We start from the raw sequence: 18,920 nt of genomic DNA on the forward strand, positions 1-18,920 counted from the left end.
TGTTCATGCATTATTTATAGCTGTTTGTGTTTGTGTGCATCTATCATTTTTAATGTATTATTCAAGGTTTGTGGAGCTGTGAAAGTCAGGACAAAATCAAGGAAAATGAAACGATGCAGGCGGCATTTCAATGATCATAACCAGGGAGCACATCATGGTGGCTTCTACTCTAAATAGACTCCCCTGACTGGAAGTGGGGAGTAATTTATAATAAGAATGAGTCAAACAATTACAGAAGGATTATATGAATCAGAGAAAAATAAAAGCAAGCCAAAAACCAGAGGATGAGATGACTAAACAAAGTTAAAAACAGACTAAAACACAACAAGATGAGCTGCAGAGAGCATCAGCAGACACAGAAAGGATTCGGGAAAGAGGAGGTTTACCAGACACGGAAAGTGGGAATTAGAGTCAGGGAGAACTAAAGGATTTTGTCGTGTCTCACCGTGGTGAATGATGCCATTTTCCAGCAAGGCTTGTCCCAGGTTGACTCCCTCGTCAGGTTTGCTGATCTCTCCACTCTCTATTAGCCATGACACGAACTCGCTGAAAAGACAAGAAAAAGGAGAAAAAGATGAGAACGGGGGACTTTAAGAGGTATTCATGTCTATAAAATCATTACTATTTTCACCATAGGGTTTTGTCTAGTGTTGACACAGAGGGAAATTGTCACAGTACAAAATACATAACCCTAATTCCAGAAAAGCTGGGGCACTGTGTAAAAGATAAATAAAATCAGAATGCAACAAATTGTACATCACACAATAGAGCATAAGCAACATCAGATGTTGAAACTGAGACATTTTACCATTTCATGATAAATAAAAGATCATGTTGAATTTGAATGAAACATCTCAAAAAAGTCGGAACCCTGATGAAAGCATATGTTGCTCTAAAACTTCTATCTACTTTTCAGCATTGATAGTGTCTATCCAGATGTGTAAGCTGCCCACACCATAGGCACTAATGCAACCCATACCATCAGAGATGAATGCTTTTGAAGTATACACTGATAACAAGCTGAATGGTCCCTCTTCTCTTTAATCTGCAGGACACAGCATCCATGTTTTCCAAAAAAGTATCAGATATCAATTCAACTGACCACAGAACAGTTTTCCTCAGTCCAATTTTGCCTCAGTCCATTTTAAATGAGCTTGGCCCAGAGAAGACGGCGGCGTTTCTGGATTGTGTTCACATATGGCTCCTTCTTGGCATGATCCAGCTTTAACTTGCATTTGTGGATGGCATGGTCAACTGTGTTGACAGTGATTTTTTTAGAGGTGTTCCTGAGCCTACACAGTGATTTCCAGTACAGAATCATGCCTCTTCTTAATTACGTGCCACCTTAGGGCTCAAAGATCGAAGCATCCAACACTGACTTTCTGCCTTGCACCTTGCTTGCAGAGATTTCTCCAGATTCTCTGAATCTTTTTATGACATTATGGACTGTAGATGGTGAGATATTCAAAGTCTTTGCTATTTTATGTGGAGAAGCATTTCCTGAAATTGTTCCACAATTTTTAGACAGTTTTTTCTGCAGATTGGGGAACCTCTGCCTAGCTCTACTTTTTGAGCTAAAACTTTCCATGAGATGGTCTCAGTTCCAACATCTGGCATCTTTGTTATGTTCTACTGTGAATTAAATATGGCTTTTATTAGATTTTCAAATCATTGCATACTGATTTTGCACAATAACCCAGTTTTTTGGAACTGGGCTTGTACATCAATAAATACCATGCTCTCATGGTTCCCTACCATAAGACATACCACAATAATAATTATTATAATTACGCATACTGACCTGTAAGGGAACAAGAAGAAAATTATCTAAAAAATGGCTGATTTTTATTTTTATTTTTTCTTACAACAAACAAATCAGGCAGAACTATTTAAAAATCAAGGATTTTTGAAGTCACTCAGCAGAGTATCACAACAATAATCACAATAGCTTGGTCCTAGCATAATTCTACGCTATGAAATAATCATGGAACATTATGAGACGGAGATGTTTTAACAAAGCCGGAACTACACACCAGACATGGCTGCTGCACCGTGTCACTCCGCCCAATGGTTTACTCAAGAAACAGTTCCGAGTATTTGCTTCATGTGTCGTAATGTTACATAATTATACGTTATTATTTCATAGCGTGGTGAATGTGCAGGTCACAACTTGTCCACAAGAGTGTTTTGGAGTTGTTGGATTGTGTATTTGATGAGTTTGATGAGGGAAAGCCAAAAATACCATCTGCTTACATTGCGTTAGTTGTGCAGGTGGTTTAACGGTCCCCCCAGATCTAAAAACAGCTTGCACCAACAACTAAAGGAAACAAACCTATTACTAAGACTATAGGAATTATGGCAATAGGTGAATTTGCCAAATTTTGAAGTATCCCTTTAAATAAATGAAAAAAAAAAATATTTTACTACTTCAAAGAGCCTCAGATTTGTTGTCTTGACTGCCATTTTTATTATGGACTATATGTGCAAGTAATCCAGCAAGTCACTTAAATTTTAAGAAGAAAATTATGTTTGTGATGAAAGAATATTTTTGTGCAAATCAACTGTATGTCCTATTTCTGCAAAATTAGCTGTTTTTGAGAACATCAAAATAGTAAAACTTGCTAGAAAAGCTTTATCAAAACTGCAAACCTTTTTTCTTAATAATAATAATAATAATATCTTGAATTTATATAGCGCCTTTCAAGAAACCCAAGGACGCTTTACAAGAACACATATACATGGACAAACTATGTGAGGGGTAGGATGAGTGTAAGGGGTGGTTTAGTGAAGACTGTAGGCTGTGGTGAACAGGTGGTGCTTGAGACGTTTTCTGAAAATGTCCAGAGATGGAGCGCTACGAATGTTTGCAGGAAGAGTGTTCCAGAGGGTGGGAGCTGCAGCACTGAAGGCTCTGTCTCCATAGGTTTTGGAGATTTTTTGAGTTTGGTTTTTCTTGTTGTGCTTTTTTCTTTTTTTCTTTTTTTTGCAAGAAACTTCAACCAGATTAAATATCAGACACAAGCTTGTGGATGCTCTCTGCTAATGGGAGCTAGATAGGACAGCTAATACAAGGATGCAATCTTTATGTAAGAGCTTTTATGACTTCAGAATAAGTTGCTGCTGGCTGTCTGTCTTACATGTAATTCAAGTAGTGCTAACGTGCGTCTTTCAAGCAGAGAGTATCCCTTTCAGTCCCAGTGAAGTACATCCACTCTGACACTGAGTTGGCCTTCATGTTCACCACTGAGACCTCTGTGTAATCTAACATGTTAACAAGACTCTGAGTAGACTCTTCAGCGGGTCAGTTTGACCTTTAAAGTGTTAGCAGTGGTTTAATGTACTTCAACCTCTGACCACAGACGGCGAGGAGAAATTTGGGTGAAAATGTGCTTTGGTTTGATCCTTTTGTCTGTGCGCTGAGCAAATGTTTGAAGAAGAAAATGACATTCTCTCCCTCTGCATGATTATCTGGGGAAGTGATGCCATTCAGCGCCATGAAATACAAACAATGACTCGGATAGAGCTGGTGTGTTTCAGCAGGGGAATTATTTGAAGTTTCTGAGAGGGGATTCAGTGTGGATTTCAGGAAGGAGTGTCAGTGGTGTGAATGAGCGTGTGTGTGATCGCTAAGCATGAATGTTAAGCATGTATGTGAGAGAGAGTTTTTGAATGAAGTCAGCCAACAAGCATGTGACTGTATGATCGAGTAGAACTGCAAAAACCTCAACTCAGTTGAAGATGTGAATATTCTATCGTAGTTTATAAGCTCTCTTGTGCCATGCATGTGTGTCCTGTGAGCTGCAATGTGTCTGTGAGGCTAAGTGACATTGGCAGAAGGCTGAAGTGAATGTGAGCGGTGGTTCTTAGTGTGCATTTATGTGTGGATGTTACGTAAGAGTCGGTTTAATTTTGGACACAGATCTGTTATGGAAATTAATATGATGAGCAGTAATAGTGCGTAAGATGTCAGCGAAGGGAGGAGAGAGAGAGATTGACAGAGTAAAAGGAGGAGAGTAGAAGAAAGGGAGGGAGAGAGTCAGAGAAAAATCAGCCCCACAAACACTCACACAGAAGAAAACAGTAATGGATTTGTGGGAATGTCTGCTAATGACCTGCTACTAATTGAGTAAATGGGTTACTGCTCTTCAGAGATTACTGCTTTGGCAGAGAGAGCACAAGAAAACAACAGATTTAGACTTTTCTTTTGCAGAAAACAACACAATTCAGCTGCTTTTGTATCTGGAAAAAATGACGAATTCTAGTTAAATGATGAGTTCTACATAAAGCAGCCTGTCAAAGGACATGCTGGTTCTGATATAGTTTGTGAAAGATGGAGTTAGTTTGTGGATCAAACTCATGCTGAGGCTGGTTGGGAAATATGCCAAAACATCTCTGCAAAATGAAGCCTTTGGTGGGTTTTTTTTGCTCGTTTTGATAAGGAAATGTGGCCAAGTTCTGACAAAACTAACACCATGACTAGCAACATTGCAGGTAAATGCTACACCGATGGCTGCCCTTGTACAAACCTGCCTACAATATGACTAAAGCCCTCCCATAACTATTAAAAACTCATGCAATAGCAAGTCGGGAGAAGAGCAGAAACATCTTGTTCATTATGAACAGCTTTCAGTGCAGTTCTTTGCTCTTCATTTAACGGAGAAATGTGGTCCGGTTCTGATACAACTGTCACTATAAGGGGTGTCAGTGGAACTCAGTGGGCAGTGCAGACAGCCACAAGCAGAGGCTATGGTGATCATCTTCTCCCATCTTCTCCTCTCATATTTCCTGTTTCTTTTCAGCAAAAAGCCCCCCCAAAAGGAAAACAAAACAAAACACTGCCATCATGCTGTAGCACAGTGATTCTCAACTGGTGGGTGGGGACCCAAAAGTGGGTCAAAGAGCAGTTTTCAGTGGGTCATGAATAGATGTTTGTAAAAAAAAAAAAAAAAGGTAGTGGGCATGCAGATGGCCTAGCGGTCTAAGGCGCAACCCTCGTACACGGGCGGCCCAGGTTTAAATCCCTCCCTCCCCACTCCTGTTCATTTCTGACTCGATTCACTCTCCTCCTCTGTCGAATAAAGGCACTAAAAAGCAAAAAAAAAAAAAAAAAAAAGACTTGAAAGCAAAAAGTCCTGAAATCCTTAGTGGACTTGCATCAACACCTTTAATTTTACCCTGCTTTACTGTGAAATGTTTGGTTAATATTTTTACTATTTTTTTCCTTTTCTTGCTATAATAAAGCTAATTTTCCCATGATAATGAAGTAATTTCTCTCAAAATCTCTGCAAAATTGTCAAAAATTTACTCATAATGATAGGAAAAGAGGGTGTAAAACTGGTCAGTGTTGTGCCTTCTATTTTTCACATCATGTATTTCGGTCCAATCGTGCTCTAAACTATAATAGATTCACTTAACTTAATATGCATTGTTAAAAATTTTTTGGTAATTTGGGTTGTGATTTGTCATAAGAGTGACTGGTGGAACCTGAGGTTAGAACCAGTTGAGAACCAGCAATATCCTAAACGCTACACTGGCAGCAGCCATTGCTACCCTGTCTTAGAAAGACTAAACCTCGCCTGTAGCTACTACAGCAGAACCAGTTAGGAAAATAATCTATTGCAATGTCTTTTTTCCAATTTTGAAATATAATATGCAATCATTTTTAAATTCCTCATCTTATGTATTTAAAAAAAATAAGTGATAAGTCATGGCATTTAAATGTTTGCATGATGCAAAAAAATCTGTTTCTGTAAAAAAACTGATATTTTGAAACATTTCATGTAAAATAAACATTGCAATCCATAAAGCTAATTAATCTAAATTGCAACTAATTTCCCAGCCCTAGTAGCTACTGTCTCTTTCTCCTCAAATGACACCGATTGGCCAGATCAGTTTTCAGACTGAAGCTTTGCAAGATGGATTTACCTGATGACAAACATTGAATCTGGCCAATCCATCTGCTTTGCAAGGTTTATCTATCCCTGCAGTTTCACCCATTTGCATACACATAAGGAGACACAAGTTGCAATATGACAACACTAGTTTGGCTTCAACTACACAACTACTCCCCACATAGAAATGCTTAATAGGGGGACAGGGCTTGTGAAATTACACAAAGACTCTGTTGGAATGCATGGATTTATTGTCACTATTAATTTTGTGCAATTTGATCGCATTTTTGGCAGCCGACCATACTTAAAACCAACCACATGCACTTTATTTTTAATACTCTTCATGCTGAGAATCCACAAATGATACATGAATCTATGGCAATAGGACAGGCTGAGGTTTATTTACTTAGAGAATAAGAAAACATAATGAAATCTCTAAAGCTAGAGGAACAAAGTTGGAAAAACAAATGGATGAGAAGGATTTGCCTTCAGACTCAACTGCTGAAAGCAGTTACACCTACTGTTATAGCAAGGTAAGCATAAAAGTTGCAAAAACTAAGTCATAATACCACTGACTGTCTTCCTTCGTAGACGGATGATGGAATAAGAAGGAATAATGCTATCAAGACAACAGGGTGCTATCAAACCGGCAGTCAGCATCTTTGCTTAATGCAATAAGCACTCAAACTGTGCCTGCTGCTAATTTCATCACAGAGACAAATGCCGAGCTAATGCAGGTTGCACTCATCGGCAGGAAATGACTGAGTGATAAAGTGAGGAAAAGAGGGAGATAGCAGATAGAGAAAATGGAGAGAGAGAGGATTACATCACCTGGATGATTCTGAGGAAACGCTGAGGAACTGAAACTGATTGTAAGAGGAAAGAAACCACCAGTTTGACACATTTGGTTCTTTAGAGTTTTCATTTTACCCAGAATCTTTCCAGCCAGCTTCCCACTTAAATTTCTAAAATAAGTCAGGTTGAGCTGAGTGAATGCAGCGAGTAATTTTCAGGAAAGTTCACTGCTCACTTGTAATTATACAACCCAGATCTTTGTGCACATAATGAAGCTAGGTCTTCCTAGGTTGCCAGCCATGCAAGGATATTCCACCGATAGCTTGGGCTTCATCTAAATGGTGTGAATGCATGCCAACTGAAAAGGGCAGATGTTTATTCGCATTTGCATGGCACTTGCACATATATTATTTCTTTCTGCTTGACTTTGATTGATGATACAGCCCTGTATGAATACAGTATGCTCTGACAGAAATAAGAAGTGCTGAAACATACACCAGGCTGCTGATTGCTCCTGCAGGGTTTCAGAATCCAGACAGCTAATGAGGCTCAGGACCAGGACTTCAAACACCACTACATTGGCGAAGCTTGTCTTCTAGTGACACCGTTACCTTTTTAGGAACTAATTAAACTGCTTCATTTGCCATGCCTTAACAGAGTTATCATTCCTTACATGCACTTTTGAAAACACTTTCAGATAGATGATGCTTTTACTGACTTGTAATATTCAGGAAATGCTGCCGAGGTTGTGCCATGGACATTGACGGTCACTCCCTAGTTTCCCCTCAAAAGACGAGTCATCAGTCAGCTTTAAAGTCTTCCCTTGTTTTATTTTTATCTCCTCGAGCCAGCGCTTGAAAGAATTTTAATTGCTGCTCAGAATCTCTGGTGTGTATGTGGAGACACTGAGGGAAACTTAAGTGAGTCCCTCATTGTCTATTCATTACAATGAAACCTTAAAGGCACAGAGAAGGGGCTGGCTGGTTGCAGAGCTTCATTTAAAGGTCCTTCACTAATGAAAGTCTGGTCTGCTCTATGATATGAGTGTGTGAGCAGCGACTTGGTCCTTTCTGTGACCCGTTTGAAGCAGCTATGAGGGGGGCTCATTACAGACTCGAGTATGTGGGGATAAAACAGTTTAGGCACTTTGCCAGGACTTGAGTGGACTGGATGGGAGCTCTTTGAAAGCCTCCTGATCTTACATAAGGAGCATTTCTAAAGATCCCCTTGTGAACGGTGCAGCGCTGAAGTCACATTCTTGGAGGCTGAAGGACTCAAGAATGAGGAAGTGAAAAAAACTCACTTTCCCATGAAGCACTTAGGCACAATGCTGAGCTTCCGGCGTCTATCCTTGATGAGATGTCGACTCTTGGTCATCATCATGTGGTAGAGCTTTTCGCCTTTCTCGGCGATCATCACATAGGCGTCCCGCTCCATTCCCAGTTTGAGACCTAAAAACAAAGAGGAGAATAAGCCCGACAGGGATTGGCACCATTAGCATCAATGGATGGCTTCATTCTGGATCAACATTGCAAACAAGATTCACAACTGTCTAAATTCCTAATTTTCATGCCCCTGGACTTCTCAAAATATCAGCTTACTGGATGAATTCACAAGTCTAGAGTCTTTACTGCACAGTCACTGAGTTACTGTTTAATCATTTTGGTCCAGGATCTCACAGACCTGAAGAAATATGAGCAACTGCAAAGATAGTGACTTAGCATGCTATTTAGCAATGCAATGCAAAGAATTAAGCTTGCAAAAAAGAAACAGTTTCATTCAGCTGAATTACAGGGAAGAGCCAATACTATAAAGCAGTGATTCTCAGCTGGTCAAATGTCAGGACCCAACACCATCTCCTTAACGACAAATTGTGACCCAATTTTCTCAAAATTTTCAATCATAACCAAATGTTTTGATCAAAAATGAGGTAGTTCGGACTTGATATTGATACCCTTCAAAATACTTACCCACAATCCACTGAAAATGGCTTTGCAACCCATTTTTGGTCCCAACCCACCAATTAAGAACCAAGGCTATAAATGGTAAAAGTACAACTGCAGCCATAGGTGGTTTACCAGAAGAAAGGTAGGCAGCTGCCTGGGTTCTCGTGCTCCAAAGGGCCTTGAGATATACAGTAGTCATTGTGTTTGTGCATCAGATATGAAGTACACATCTTAAATTACTTTCAGTGATAAGGAATTGTAATTTGAATGCAAACGATGGGTAAAAAAGGAAAAAAATAGCATCAAAATAGATCTTATCAAAAACAATCCCTCAGGAGGACTCTAGCCCCAACAGCAAGGTCCAGGCCCAAAATAACTTACTGACGCTTTTCTAAGACCTGACAAAGTTATGTTGGTTATTTGTGAATTCATAGTTCAGATTTTATGTCCTGCAGTCCTACAGAAAGGCTGGAAATATTTGCCTACTCGCTATGATTTTTCTTTCTCTTTTGCTAAATGAGGAACAGCCTCATATTTGTCTTTGCCTTTGAATCAATCCAAACGCCCTTGAATACAACTGAAAGGAACCAAAGGAGTTTTGAAACTGAAGAACGTATTTTCTATGGGCTTAAAAGACCGAAAAGGTAAGAGTTGACTCAACTTGGGAATGCATATTGCTACTTGAAATTGGTTGCAGAGTTTAGTTTTCAGATGTTCATTAGCATTCCTCTGCTGTTCTCTCACAGACTCAGACTCAGAGAAAATAGTGAAACAGGACCCAAGATGTGGGGCTGGTGGGAAGGAGAGGGTACAGAGCATTTGTTTTGGTCTAAAACTAATGTCATTTAGTAAACCTTTAAGTAAGTCTTTATCAAAGTAAGGCACACATTATTTCAATACAATATGATTGCCCCATGTCATATGCACCATCTCAGTGGTTCCCAACCTTGGATCTGAGACCCCCTGGTGGGAGGCCTTAAAGGGATACAAGGGAACATTTTGGCAAATTAAACCAATTCCCAGAATTCCTATAGTCTTCGAAATAGGTTTGTTTCCTTTAGTTGTCGGTGCAAGCTGTTTCTAGAGCTGCACAGCTAACGCTATGGAGACAGACGGTATTTTTGGCTTTCCCTCATCAAATTCACAATCCAACAACTCCAAAACGCTCTCGTGGACAAGTTGTGACCTGCACATTCACCATGCTGTGAAATAATCATGAAACGTTATGAGACGGAGATGTTTTAAAGCTAAATGCAAAGCTGGAACTACCAAGTAACTACAGCACTGCCACAGACGCGCACTGTGTCACTCCGCCCAGTGGTTTACTCGGAAAGTAGTTCCAAGTATTTGCTTCATGTGTCCTAATGCTACATATTTGTATGTTATTATTTCATAGCGTGGTGAATGTGCAGGTCACAACTTGTCCACGAGAGCGTTTTGGAGTTGTTGGATTGTGTATTTGATGAGTTTCATGAGGGAAAGCCAAAAATACCGTCTGTCTCCATAGTGTTAACTGTGCAGCTGGTACATCAGTCCCCCCAGATCTAGAAGCAGCTTGCACCGACAACTAAAAGAAACAAACCTATTTCTAAGACTATAGGAATTATGGCAATGGGCAAATTTGCCAAAATGTTGAAGTATCCCTTTAAGAGGGGATTGGGGTGGGGATGCTTTGTAAGCTGTAAGGTTGTCAAAACTAAATTCTGAGTATACTGACTACAATTGTGACAAAAAAAATGTATTAAACAGTCTACACAACGATGCGTAGGCCCGTTCTTACAATAGATTAGTGATGAGTGATGTTCCTAGATGACCCAGTCCTTTTAGATGCAAATTCTAATTGTATTGAGCCGACTAGTACAACAACAAAATAAATACATTCTGCAAACGAAGTTGGTTTGCAGAATTGGGGCTAACATTAGCATTGCTAGCGCCGTCTGCCTTCAATCTCTTGTGCAGGTCGATGTCAACATTCCTGAGCTGAATATCTTCACTCAATGCTTCAGTTTTATGTGAGTCTTTCCTGACACAATTTTTGGAGAACTTTCTACCAATTTTCTATATCAAAATAGTGTTAAACCATACTGTTCTGACAACAGAATATCCATGCTCTAGTTAGCCGTTGTATATATCAGACCAAAGAGCATTATAGCTGCAGGGCAGTAGCCATTCAGAGCAACTACAGTGGCTACTGGGGCGCACTGCTGCTCTACAGTTTTGATGGAGTGTTAGAACAGGATTGTGGACCTAAAAAAACGTTAATTATCAGTTAAACCAACTTGTTATTCTGGTGACAAAGAAAAGGTATCTGGAATTAACAATTTAGCCAGCTAACCACGCACATCCCTGAAACTGATGTTGATTTTTGATAGCAAAAAATCTGATTTTTTTTTCATGCATGTCCTGGGGTGGGCTTGGCTTTCTTAGACACAAGAATGGAAAGCTCCAATGCAGAAAAATAGGCATACTGGTAAGGCAATTTAATAGTATAGTACTCCTTGCTGGCAAAGAAAGCCAAAAGTAGCTCATTCAGCTACAGTTTCAGCAGCTCAGTGTGTAAGGATGTGGCTTGGGAACCAGTAGACCACCGGTTCAGGTCCCACTTGGATCAAGTCTAGTATCTGAAGACGTGCTGAGAAAAGCACTGAAACCTCAGACTGCTCAGGCCAACACTCCTTCATGTGCAGCAGCTTCTTGTTCTTAGACTTCTCCATCAGCGCAGGATCCCAGCATCCTGTTTGTGCATGAATTTCGGCCAACATTTTCAATAAAAGAGTGTAAAACTGACTTTTCCCTTGAGGGATTATTCATCTAATATTGTTTTTAAATAAGCTTAAGCAATAAATATAAACGTTGAATATTTATGAGTAAAATGATATGGCATTTGGGATTTCGCTCTATTGTTTTAACTCCGATTTGAAGAAGTCGTAAGTATTTTAACAGAAGTAAACCGCGATGTTGGACAGCTTGATTTGTTTATTCTTCTGCTCAAGGCTGCAATGTTGTATCCTGATCCAGGAATGTGTCTTGTTAGTAAAATCACTCCATGCCTTTTGCTGTGTCATCATTTTTACTAGCCTCTAAAAAAGAAACCTTTGTTTTAACGGCAGAGGATGTGAGAGTGAAAATAAATGGACAAACAAAATCTCAGCCAAACACTGTGACTGTATCATAACGCCAAGAAAAATACAACAGAGCCATTACTGTTTAAATGATTGCTTTCCAGAGCATTTACAGCGATCAGAGCCCGAAGCAGAGACTGTAATGGTGCTGTAAGAGGAGACACACGGGCCTGCAGGCCTGGTTGTGTTCTGGTATTGTGCAGAGTGAATGAAGCAAGAATAGCGTGGAGACTCGAGTCTGCTACAGATGTAAATCTCATGTAGACAGGCAGTTTTCAGGGGTTCATGAGGGCGCCGTGATATCGATCTTGTTTCTGAGTTTGGGTTTGTAAACTATTATTCCTCAGTTGTAAAGCTGAACATGTGAGGGTCCATTGTAAGGCCTGCCACCCCTTTACAAGCTCCCTGTGAGTAAACTGTTTGAGCTGCTTAACCTCATCAAGGGGTTTTGATGAACTTCTGAACCGTGCTGTGAGACTTTCTGACTTGACTCGGCTGCACTGTGACTCCCTAAGCGGCTTAAACCCTCAAGAGAGCAAAGTGAGCTGCTAAAGTCAGCGACAAAAGTATTCTTCTACAAACATCCTGATTTACAAACAACAAAAAAGAAAACCTAATGATCTCCTTCACTTGTCTGCCAATTTACTTTCTTCAAATGCCCTCACATGAGAATGCTGACAACTTGCTGCTGTCTACTGCTGTGCCAGCGAGCCTGACCGAAAGCTGCACATATCAGTGAATTCACTATCTGATGCCACCACATATGCTCTTCTGTTTTTTTTTTTTTTTTCGAAAAGATGTTTTCTGTGATATTTTTGGACCAAGAATTCAAATTGCTGACTTGTTATTTCCTCTCGTACAGCTGCAGAACGTGCATGCATGTTGAAACTCTGCTGGTATTTGCTTTCAGCGACTTCATCTGCAAAATTTTATCAGAATGTGCAGCAATGTGCATCTTACTTTTGTTTTTACTGTAAAACAGTGCTATGAAATGTATTTTCATATTTTTTGCATATTTGTCACACTTACATGGTTCAGATCATTAAACTAATTCTGACATAAGACAAAGATTATATAAGTAAAGACAAAATGCAGACTTTGAATGATGATTTCATTCATTAATGGGGAAAAATCCATCCACAGCTACCTGGGTGCCACCCTTGGTGGCAACAACTGCAAGCATTTGCAGTAACTGGCAATGAGTGGAGGAAGGTTGGCCCACTCTTCTTTGCAGAATTGTTTTATTTCAGCCACATTTGTGGGTTTTCCTGCATGAACGGCCCATTTAAGGTCATGCCAAAGCATCTCATCAGACTTGGCCACTCCAGAACCTTCATTTTGTTTATCTTATCCATTCAGAAGGGGAGTTGCTGGTGTGTTTTGGATCATTGTCCTGCTTCATAACCTGAGTGCGCTTGAGCTTGAGGTCACAAACTGATAGCTGGACATCTCCTTCAGGAAGAAGCAGCAAAGGAGCCCCAGACCACCATGCCACCACCACCATTGGTTTGTTTTGTTTTTATGAAATGCTGTGATTGTTAAATAGCTTTTCCCCTTGTTTTTAATGTTCCAGAAAGATCAATTTTTCTTTCTTCTTTGTTGGTCAGTCCACAGAGTATCTTCCCAGAAGTCTAGTAAGTTTTGTAAGATGTGAGCAGCCCCCTTTCTGGGTGAAAATGTTCCATCAAAAACAATGGAGGTTAAAGGGAAACTTTGGGTCATGCACGATTTAAAAGGTTGAAATATGAAAAATGTACGCTTTTATAATTATTCAGGGTCCAAATCCAAAGTAAGTGGGTTATGCATTAAAAAAAGACATTTCAGAGTAAGGACTGGCATCTCAAAGTTCTAAAACAAACAAAGTTTAAGGTACATATGAGTGTCTGTTTAGATTTTCTTAGTCAAACTGGACAAACAGCCCCATCTTTTGACCTTATACATCCATGTATTTTAACCTTGGTAAATGAGTTGATTCTACACTTTTAAAGCATCATTGAATTGATACGCTGGTTAATGTGAGAAAAATCTGTATATAGGCATGCAGCTACAGCTCCTGTTGTTACAGCGCAATCGCTGGCTTAGAGTCAGTAGAAAAAGAGAAATTGTCCCACATTTGACGGCTATAATCCCAACAAGTTTTGGCTCAAAGAGACAGAGCTCTTCTTTTACTCTCCTTTCTTAATTAAAAACATGTGGTATGCTATGGCTTATAGTTATTTGACACTCAAAACACAATGTAAAAGCATTTAATCGCTTTGCTACCAGTATTTCCTAATCAAACACAGAGCTTGCTTTCACCCAGAGGGGGTTGCTGTCACTCTGGAGAGCAGGACGTAACGTTGCACTGGTCTTATCAATTGCTGAACCATGAACGCTGATCTTAAAAGGATATTTTGGTAATTTTGAAGTTAGGTTGTATGAGATACTTGGCAATAGAAATGGCATCAGCCTTCAGTGATTTCAGGAGCATTGCCCCTTTAGGAATGGTGCACTTGGGGAAGCAAGGGTAATGGTCCAAAAAAACAATATTAGCTCAATTGTACACTATATTGAATAATTCTGAAGTGTTTTAATTTTCATGTAGACAGCATCTGTATTTGGCACTATTATGCAATACAAGCTTCAGCAACCAGCGATGTGTTCTTGCCTATCGCAGTCCCTTTAACTGAATCAAGTGAGGCCGGCAGGGCTTTAGATGCTGGTCTGGGTTCTTTTGTGACCTCCTGGACGAGTCGTCGATGCGCTCTTGGAGTCATTTTCTTAGGCTGGCCACTCCTGGGAAGTTTCAACGCTGTTCATAGTTTTCTACATTTGTGGATAATGGCTCTGAACATGGTTCTCTGGAGTCCCAAAGCCTTAAAATGGTTTGTAACCCCCTAAAGACCAACAAGAGTCAGTGAGTAGTTTCTCATCTGTTCTTGGATTTCTTTAGGCGGCACCTTGATGTGTTCATTTTGAGATCATTTAGCCTACATCGCTTTCTCAGACTGGTTCTATTTAAGGGATTTCTGGATTCAACAGTTCTAGCAGTAATCATTCAACTTGGGCTGCAGGTTCTTTTTCCACATAGAGCTAGGCAGGTGTGGATGGCTGCTTAATATTAAAATTTGTTTGATGATCTGAAACATTTAAGTGTGACCAATATACAAAAAAGGAAAGAAATCAGGAAGGGGAAATACTTTTCATAGCACTGTACATCCTCAAGGATGCACTGGTGCATGTCGCTGCAAGTTTTGCCTGTGCTCTGCCTTACTTTTTTTGTTGTATCAGCCAAATACAAGGCATGTATCTAAGAAAGTTGGATTTTCTAAATATTTTAGTCAGCCATAAAAACAGGTAAAATGGTGTCTGGTGTCTGGTCCTACAAGCAGGAAGCCCGGGTTCAAGTCCAAACTGTGGCTACTTTTTTGCATGTCCAGACCTCCAAGCTATATCCTTGTTAACAACAATCTCCATACTCATATTTTTAGGGTCCTCTTTGCTGCTGTAAGTTGCTTATTTGCAAAGAAGATAATGGTTAATGGCAGTCTAAAAAAGCCAGTAGGCACAATGTACATCTAACTGTATCAACAGTGCTGTAAAAAATCGATTATGCAGCTCTTAATAATCCCTCTGATGTTTTTTGGCTCTCTTTGTGCAGTGAAAACAGTGCAATAACACTGAAAACATCTTTAAAGCTGCCATATGCAACTCTTGGCATTAAAAGCAAAGTTGAGTGGTGATTGTGTGTCCGGAAGTCTGAGCAGCTAATAGAGCCTGACAGGATGAGACAAACAATGTCTGAAGTTACACAGTTAACACTTAAATCCAGTTTTCCCATTCAGTCTCTCTGGACTCTGCAGTGGCAGCCCGTGATGGAGGTGGGGTTAAATTACATTTGACAGCAGCTGGAGTAGACTTAAACAATGAGTGTCATTGAACAACAGACGGGGGGCCCGTCCAGAGCAGAGGCCCCCCTCGGCTTCTGCTCCAGCTGTCAGAGTTTGTCTTGCGCTGCTCCTTGTCTAATACCCTATCGCATTTTCTGACCCACGCATTTTGCCTACACTTTCGTGAAAACAGTGATAAGGCAGAACACCTCCAGCTGGCAGTTGTTAAACAAAAGAAGTCTTTGGAGAGGGTTCAGGAGAGCCACATGTCCAGCAAATGAGAGGGTTGCAGCGAAACATGGAAGAGGTCACATAAAGAAAGGCGTGGTGCTAAATGCAGCAAAAAGTTTAGAAAAAGAAGTCACTTTATTAGATTTATAGTGGTAAAACTTTATCATTTAGGTGTCTAGACTGTAGGAAAGAGGTTGGAAGAGAGGCAGGAGAGCAGACCGGGTAATAGAAAGAGAAAGTGTGTGGAAATTGGGCACTGTGACTGATCTGGCATCTGTTAGCCTCAGGTCGATTTCCGCTGGGCTGAAACTTAACACCACAAGCTGCAGCACGCTCCTCCGTACTTATTTGTACTCTGAAACCCTTTCATCACAGGATCGGATGATGCCATACTCTGCTGTGGATGCTTGTTTAAAGCCAAATTAGGATAACAAATTCACAAAAACGTTAATATTTGTGTTGTATTATGCATAAATTTGCAGCTAAAACCATTTCTGTAATTTTCAGCCACGTCATACCAATGGACCAAAAGCTTTTGGGGTCCCGTTTAGATATTTTAGCCATCAGTGCTATCAGGTGACATGTTGTATACTGCCCTAAATCTGTTTAAAGCTTCTCACACAGCATTACAAAGACAGATGGTTAGAGCTGAACAGGTGTGAACACACTTTAAGACAAAAGAAGGAAGTCACACAACAAAGGAAATGACTTAAAGAGAATGAATATCCATTCACAAAACTTATCTAATACTAGGGGAGGTTATGGGCTGGGCAGTATGTCCAGTTCGAGGATAGATCTACATATTTTCAAATGACCCACACAGTGAGCCATTTACATCAATGTACACTCACTAGCCACTTTATTAGGTACACCTTGCAGGTACCAGGTGAGTTTCAACAAGGTGTTTGAAACATTCCTCTGAGATTTTGGTCCATATTGCCACAATGGCATCACGCAGTTCCAGCAGATTTGTTGGCTGCACTTCCATGATATGAATCTCCCATTCCACCACATCTCAAAGGTGCTCTTCCCATGATTCCCAACCAGGGGGGCGCGATAGCCCTGAAGGTGTTAAATTAGGTCCACTTAAACTATCTAAAATCATGATAAAACTCATATGAATGGTTCAGACCAAGGTCTTTTGCTAATAACATGTGTGGTTATATGTGAAGGGATGGCTCAATGGAAAAAAATTAGAAACCACTGCTTTATTGGATTGAGATCTGGTGATTTGGCCATTGGAGTACAGTGAACTCAGCATCATGTTTAAGAAACTGCTTGAAGTAGCCATCAGAAGATCGAGTCATAAAGGGATGGACACGGTCAGCAACAATACTCAGGTAGGCTGTGGCGTTTAAACGATGCTCACTTGGTGCTATGGGGCCAAAAGTGTACCGAGAAAATATCCTCCACACATTTAACCCCCATCAGCCTGTCCTGTTGATAAAAGGCATAATGGATCCATGCTTTCATGTTGTTTATACCAAATTCAGACCCTAACCATCTGAATGTCACAGTCTCGACACACCAGGCAACGTTTGTTCAATCTTCTGTCATTCAATTTTGGTGAGCCCGTCCAAATTGTAGCCTCAGTTTCTTGTTCTTCGCTGACAGGTGACATCCAGTGTGGTCTTATAGTGCTGTAGCTCATCTGCTTTAAGGTTTTACATGTTGTGCGTTTACAGATGGTATTCTGCATACCTTTGATGTAACAAGTGGTTATTGCCTTTCTATCATCTCCAACTAGTCTGCCACCGCTGACATCAGTGAGGCATTTTCCTCCTGACAACCAATGCTAACTGGATAATTTTCACTTTTTCAAGTCATTCTCTGCAAACACTACAGATGGTTGTTTGTGAAAATCCCAGTAGATCAGCAGTTTGTGGAATACTCAGACCAGCCCGTCTGGCACCAACAACCATGCCTCATTCAAAATCACTGAAATCTCCTTTCTTCCCCATTCTGACGCACAGTTTGAACTTTAGCAAGTCGTCTTGACCATGTCTACATGCCTAAATGCATCAAGTTCCTGCCATGTGATTGGCTGATCGGCTATTTGAGTTAACAAGCAACTGAACAGCTGTACCTAATAAACTGGCTAGTGAGTGTAGCTGACATAAATGTTTTACTTAAAGATAGCTTATAGGACTAATTCTCAGTCCAGAGATTGGTTACACAATGTAAATGTAAGGAGGATCAAATCTCAAAATAAACTCATCAAATACGGGATCCCACAGGGATCAATATTGGAGCAGCTACTTTTAAAGATTTATACAATTGTATATAAATGATTACAGTAATTCCTCTTCCACAAAGCAGTTGTTGCTGGTCACACCAACATTGTTCTTGCACAAAAAAGGGGTCAATATACATTTAAATGTTTTCAGTGGTTTTAATTGTGCCTGAGGTTGCTGCTGCAGCACATATGGTTATAAACATAAACTTAAACTCACATTGAATGGATCATATTACAACCAGTGGTGCTTTTTTACCCTTTGACTCGTCTATAGTGGACTGTATGGTCTTAACTCCAGACATAAAATCTGCTCAATAATCCTCATTTTCTTCCACATTTAGTTTATTATTGAAAACAGATGCGCTGTCTTCAAGTCTATGTAGGGAACAAACACTTGATTGAGTTTAAAATAGACCCAGATTAATCAAACATGTGCACAATACACTGACATCACTTTCTTTAACGAGTGAATTTTTCCCCTTTTAGCGTCTGACCGAGATGCTGTTTTTAGCACATCTGCTGTTTGTGAATGAGTCACTTTTCACCAGAGGCTTTGATCACAACAACATCACAGCTGCATTGATTTTCTGAGCGTGAGGATGGTTGGAGCAGCATCTGTTTGGCACACAGGTCAAGCGGGCAGACTGTAAACGTCACCACGCCTAAGCCTCTGTTTAGGAAACAAAGGCAGGCACGTTGTTCAAGGTGGGACAGAACCGTAAGACACAAACGCTGTATTCAGGTCAGGAGCACAGTCACGGTCATTTCTGTGTGCTGGCAAAGGGGAATTTGAAAGCAAGTAAACTAAAGGTGACACAAGCATGAAGGGC

General features: G+C 40.2%; 1 protein-coding gene across 1 annotated transcript in view; it reads right to left on the reverse strand.

The window, feature by feature from the left end:
• The window catches only part of prex1 (phosphatidylinositol-3,4,5-trisphosphate-dependent Rac exchange factor 1), a 197,365-nt gene that overhangs the window by 86,293 nt on the left and 92,152 nt on the right, over window positions 1-18,920 (reverse strand). The window contains exons 10-11 of the mRNA XM_041799139.1: window positions 7,990-8,137; window positions 446-546 (exon numbers count right to left, since the gene is read on the reverse strand). Coding sequence (XP_041655073.1) covers window positions 446-546; window positions 7,990-8,137 — 249 coding nt within the window. The remainder of the gene's footprint in view (window positions 1-445; window positions 547-7,989; window positions 8,138-18,920) is intronic.

Source organism: Cheilinus undulatus, linkage group 11 (assembly GCF_018320785.1).
Source record: "Cheilinus undulatus linkage group 11, ASM1832078v1, whole genome shotgun sequence".
Classification (NCBI taxonomy): domain Eukaryota; kingdom Metazoa; phylum Chordata; class Actinopteri; order Labriformes; family Labridae; genus Cheilinus; species Cheilinus undulatus.